At 42.6% G+C, this 6,000-nt stretch overlaps 1 protein-coding gene across 1 annotated transcript in view; it reads left to right on the forward strand.

Moving 5' to 3' along the window:
- Positions 1–3,725, forward strand: part of ELOVL6 (ELOVL fatty acid elongase 6) — a 65,272-nt gene extending 61,547 nt beyond the window's left edge. The window contains exons 3-4 of the mRNA XM_088524025.1: positions 38–189; positions 3,078–3,725. Coding sequence (XP_088380151.1) covers positions 38–189; positions 3,078–3,502 — 577 coding nt within the window. The 3' untranslated portion in view covers positions 3,503–3,725. The remainder of the gene's footprint in view (positions 1–37; positions 190–3,077) is intronic.
- Positions 3,726–6,000: the final 2,275 nt, after the last annotated feature.

Raw genomic sequence — 6,000 nt, forward strand, 5'->3', positions numbered from 1 at the left:
TACTGAACTCTCCTCATTTTCTCTTTGTATTTTCAAGTATATTCGGTGCTGTTCGAACTGGTGCTTACATGCTGTACATTTTGATGACCAAAGGCCTGAAGCAGTCCGTGTGTGACCAAGGTTTTTACAATGGACCTGTCAGCAAATTTTGGGCATATGCTTTTGTGCTAAGCAAAGCACCCGAACTAGGTGAGTAGCTTCTCTGCCTTTTCCTCGGTATGCGTATTTAGAACAGAAATGTTTGTGTGGGAAGGGGTATCGGTGCTGCAGAAACCTCTTCTCAGTATTTTCAGTCTCTATTTTTTTTCAGAATAACAAAGTAAATATAACCAAACCCATATATTTTACTCCGTAGAGATCAAGTGCAACGGCTGAAGTTAGAGCAATGAGCAGTTGAGTAAGAACATTCCCAGCCCCTCTCTCAGTTTACTGTATGAGTGCAGTTTTAATTAGGGTGAGAAGATATTCAGCCCAGCCCAGGAACAACCTGCAGTGATCACACACAGCAGGATGGTCAGCAGGGAAGAGCAAGCTGGTCTATACCTCTTCCTCAGGCCCTCATGCAGAGGAGAAGCATATACAGGAGCGGGACATCAGTCCAAAAGCCCTGGGAAGAGCATGGGGGCGAACCGGGGTCTGCGCTGTGCCGTGGGCTCTCTGAGGTGACTCTCTCTGAAGTGCAATGAGGAGACCATTCTCGAGACACCACCAAGCTCAATGAATGTCTTTCTCCTTTGCCTCTCTGCCAGTCATCCTGAAAATAGCTCCATGTATCCCCTTATGCTGCCACAAAAATTGTGTGAGAAATCTTGAGCCCCTAACAGAGGGTGTGCTGGCACCTCCTTTGGCATTACCTAGGCCTGCCCATCGCTTCGGAAGCTGTTGGGGATTACAGAGAGGTGTGAGCAGCAATATCTGCAGGCCCTCACCCCGCCGGACTGGAGCGAGCAAAGGGCAGAACACGGCAGCTGCTTCAGCAAGAAGCTTGAAGTCACGTTCTGTCTCAGCTCTGAACTGCTTGTCCTTAAATATGTGTGTAGCCCTACACTTACAAGCCGTAATGCGTTTCCTCCCTAAACACTGAAAGCTCTGGTCTCTGCTTCTTCCAAATAAAAAAAAAAATTCCCATAATATCCCTATTTTTTGCTATCTTGCTTCATAAACTCCTGTCCCCTCAGCAGTTCTTTGGTAAGGATGCTTTCGATACACTTGCCAAAGCAAACCTAATGAGCAGCCTGCATGTGTTGCCATTGCATGGCTGTTAGTGCAAGGAAGGATTGTTGTAATGGGAAGGCGATGGCAGTGCTTGAGCTTTCCTCCAGCCTTCATTTCGGAGGATGCCCTTGCTCAAACCTCAAAGCCCCGAAGAATTCCCTGTGTGCAGGTAAACAGCAAAACCAGGGCTTCTTCCTTCTGCGGGGAGTTGGATTCAGCAAATTACAGGAGAGCAATTCATCAACATAAAAACTGCAAAGAAACAAACACCAGTATCTTGCTGTGTCAGAATCCTTTGCTTTCCTGCTGCTTAAACTGCTGCAAAACTCTTGAATTTTAGCTTTGTTAAAACTGGAAAACATCTGCCAGAACTATGGGTTAACAATTGATAAATTGATTATATGATTATTTATGAAAATGTGAGTCAGTATCTTGCAGCTAATGAAGTAAACAGAAGCATTATGGCTTATTGCAGGCCTAGTTCTTACAAAGCAGTTTTGGTTTCCCCCATCCTTAATTTTCATGATCTAGAATTTCAGGGGTACATGTATGTAGAAATAAGGCCCAAGATTCAAATCTTGGAGGTCTTTTTGGAATCACAGGATCTGTAACAACAGAAAATAAGAAGCCTGCCTATATACATGTATATTATATCTATTTGAGATACTTCGTGCAATCATGAAAAGCAAAAGAGAGAAAACACAGGAAAGAGGAGTAAAATTTACTCTTCTACTAAAGTAACATGACTTTGTCGAAAAGGATATGTAACATTTCAATGTAAAACAAATATGTTTCCAAAACATTTGTTGCTGGTAGGTGCATACTCTTCAGTAACACAGACTGCATATGCAATAGCTTTTTTCATAGTACTGCAGAGGGCTTTGCTCTACGGAATTACATTCAGTGCAGATATGGATTTGATTTGAATCTGCCAGGCAGATTTGTTCACGCTCTCACTAGCTCTTGCTCATGCCAGTATGAGTCAGCAAGATCAGCCAAAGTCTTACAAATCTTTACACCTGCAGCATGTGCGGAAGAAATCAGAAAGCTCAGTTTAGACACTCAGGTAAAATGGAAGCATCCATAATGATTAATTATTTGAAATAATTTCAGCCTAGAGTTATATCACATTGCTCACTACTTGACTTTCTCGTTGCAGTGACAAAATGATACACTTGCCCACTGATAGCTATAAGAAAAACTTGCTGAGTCATTTGTTAGGTTGCATCTCTCCACTGATATGGATTTGTATTTTTTTTGTCTGAATTTTTAACCTAGGTGCCCAACATTTTATTTTAAGCAGCTGCCTCAGAGTTACTAAGGATCTATAACCCTCATTAACCCTAAAAGAAAATGTTAATTTTCTGTAAGTCAAGTCATTTTATCTACAGTTGTGGCTATTAATTTTTGGAAATGCTGACTTAAATCTGGACATCATAACTTAAGGGACTCTGTGCTGCTTACACTTTAGTTTTTCTTCTCTCCATTGAAACTGCATTTCTCTTCTCACGATGATATGTAGTGGACAACCTCACAGTGAAGAATAACAAACATAGACGCACCTACCTCCTGCAGATTTTCACAGATTCTGTATGTAATAAAGGGCTGCCAGTGAAACCAGTGGAGGTTTCCTACAGGAGCTGTCCACACAGGAAAAAGGGGGGCCTCTGTTCACCACCGACTGTATAGACATCAAGGGCCAAGTTGGATTTCAGAGCAGGCAGCCTCTGAGGTTATTTTTCATGCTCCAGAATGGTGTCTACTTCAATGAGAGCAAAAGGAGGAAGTATTGCAAAGTATTCAGTGATCGTGGAATTGTTCGCTGTGTTTCTCATTTCCTCCCCTCCCTTTGTTTGTTACAGGAGATACAATATTCATTATTCTTAGGAAACAGAAGCTCATCTTCTTGCACTGGTACCACCACATTACTGTGTTGCTTTACTCTTGGTATTCGTACAAGGACATGGTGGCTGGTGGTGGCTGGTTTATGACCATGAACTACGGGGTGCACGCCGTGATGTACTCCTACTACGCCTTGCGCGCCGCCGGCTTCCGAGTCTCCCGCAAGTTTGCCATGTTCATCACCTTGTCGCAGATCACGCAGATGCTGATCGGCTGCGTAGTTAATTACCTAGTCTTCTCCTGGATGCAGCAGGGCCAGTGCCATTCCCATGTTCAGAACATCATCTGGTCCTCTCTCATGTACCTCAGCTACTTTGTGCTCTTCTGCCATTTTTTCTTCGAGGCCTACATCGGCAAAACCAGAAAAGCAAGGAAGGCTGACTAGTGGGAGAAACGAGACAGAAGCCATAGCTCAGGGTCATCAAGAAAAACAAAATTATAAGAAAAGAAAATGGCACAAGGAAACATATATACGTATGGTGCAGCTAAAACTTGGCAGCTTAGGGAAAGTTAGCTTGGTTTAACCCAGTAAGTTTATGATCCTATCATGGTGAGGACTCACTGAATCTACTCTATCTCAAAGGACTGCTGATGAAAGACATCTTCCTTCTTGTACCAGTCTGCTATAGAAAGGAAAGCAAAGCAAAAAGAGAGAGAAAGAGGAAAAGTGAAAGGAAAAGGAAAAGAAGAAAAGCGAAGAGAGAGAATGCTGTGGAAGAAAAGTGTACTAAATAAGCATTGTGTTTCCCCCAGATGGAAGAGAGACTTTTATTAAAAAAAAGAATGATTTCTATATCCCTTCTAATAATTTGTCAGTGTTAAACTGCAACAAAACAAAGCAGAGAGGTGACAAAAAATTCTATCAATGATAACAGTAGAATTGCAGAATTAAAAACCCTTTCCAGAAAGGGTTGATACCTTTAGCCAAAATGAAAACAAAAAGGATGTCTGGAACGGCATCATGGCAAGTGTTTGAACTCCGTCGTGGTCACGAACGGCAACGCGAGCGCATTGATTCCTCCGCTGCGCACGGGCCACGCGGGCCGCTCCGCCCGCAGCGTCACCCCGGCAGAGGCAGAAAGGAGCGGGACTTTTACAGGCGTTCAGTGTGACAAGATGCGCTGCGGCAACACACATCTCAGAGAGTGCATTTTCCAAGTGCATTTTTCAGTTAAAGGCAAGGGGTTTCTGAAGCAGGATAAGTCATAGAGGGTTAAATCAATCAATATTTCTTAAATTACCAGGGGCTAATAGCCAAGGGATATTCAGGAAGGAGGGGGAGAGAGCTTCCCTAACACAATTTTTAAACATTATCTGTTAATCTGAAATTAACCTGCAGTGACACTGAATTAAATGGGGGAAATGAGAAGAAAACCTAGTTAGGGAGGAGAGAGTGATGTATCAATCTGCTGTTTTCAGAACAGAGCCCTGTGGTTCCACACGCGGCTCTGTGTCTGCGCACTTCGGGACAAGGGAATCTCGGCACCGGGGAGCCGCGCGGGACTGTGCGGCTCTGGTAACACTGTGCGTCTGCACCCGCCCCGGCGGTGCAAGCTGTTCAAAGTGCCCTCCGCTGGTCATGTGGAGATACTACTACAAAACATACTTGGAATAGGTTTTTCTTGGGATTTGTAGAGAAAACTAGTTTAAATGGAGTAATTTTGCTGCAACTGCTTAACTCTAATGTCCAGAGAGAACTATCCTTCATTAAATATATATATATACACACACATGTATCTCTGCAGAATCTGTACTGTAACATCAGACTGACCACTTAAGAAGATACTCTCTTCTCTCGTCAGCTGCAGATAGGAGGAGAAATGTATTTCACTCTGAACCTTAGAGAGCTAGCTGGTAACAGCCATATTCTTTCAAAGACAAGTAGACTGCATTATCTGTAATATTCCAGTCCTTACAAAGCCAAATAAAATGTGTAAAAGTTCCTAGTATTTCGAAGACGCAGGTATGTAAACTTGATGTTAAATGTGTTAATGTAGTATTCTAAATTGTATCAGTTAGCTAGTTTATCTAAACAATTAGGAGAACTAGATCAACAAAATAGGGACTGCTGTTCTGCCTAGAATATCCACACCTATAGCTACACCCATATACACATTATGTGAATTGTCAATCAGAAAAAAAAAGTCCAATGGCAGAGAATCACATTTCCTGGCTAATGCAAAAGATGGTGATTATCTATCTTGCTTTAATATGAGATTGTACAGTACAAAGGGTTTTATATTTTGATTTTTAGCTTTAATTGTGCTGTCATTCATGAAACAGAGCTGCTTTAGTATCCTGTTAAGAGATGACAAGGGCTTTCGGTGTCTCATTATACACAAAAGAAAAACAAATAAAAGTTACATTCCATATTATGTGAATGGTCTTACAACGAATCCAAAAGCCTCTGTAGGCTAAAATCATAATTATAATAAGCAGAAAATAAGTTTACATTTGTGTTATTTAAGTTACTGATGTGCTGATGTTATTTTATGGTACATAACAAATAGCAAAATGTGATATTCAGTAATGAAGCTAAGCTATTCGTTAATAGGACTACTGTATACATGGAAATATCAGACAAAACCAACTAAATATGTAAACCATTTTCTTATACAGCTTGGTAGTAGCTAATTGTAATGCTCAGTAAGGCTTTTTCCTCCTCCTAATTTTGCCCTGGTTAAGAAGCAGCCTAATGAAGAGCGGAAAAGGCAAAATCAGAGGCCGAGCGCAGTGAGAGCCGCGGTGCTGGCAGGAGCCCGTCCCCGTGGCCACGGAGCCTCAGTCCTGCACCTCCTCCATCCGGGAAACACGCGGCAGGGGCTGGGAGTGACCCCCGTGCGGAGCTGCGGCCAAACCCCGCGCCCGGGGAGCCCTTAGTGC

The sequence above is a fragment of the Tinamus guttatus genome, unplaced genomic scaffold (genome assembly GCF_059628265.1).
Source record: "Tinamus guttatus ecotype Peru unplaced genomic scaffold, ASM5962826v1 Tinamus_guttatus_pri_ptg000202l, whole genome shotgun sequence".
In the NCBI taxonomy this organism is placed as follows: Eukaryota; Metazoa; Chordata; class Aves; order Tinamiformes; family Tinamidae; genus Tinamus; species Tinamus guttatus.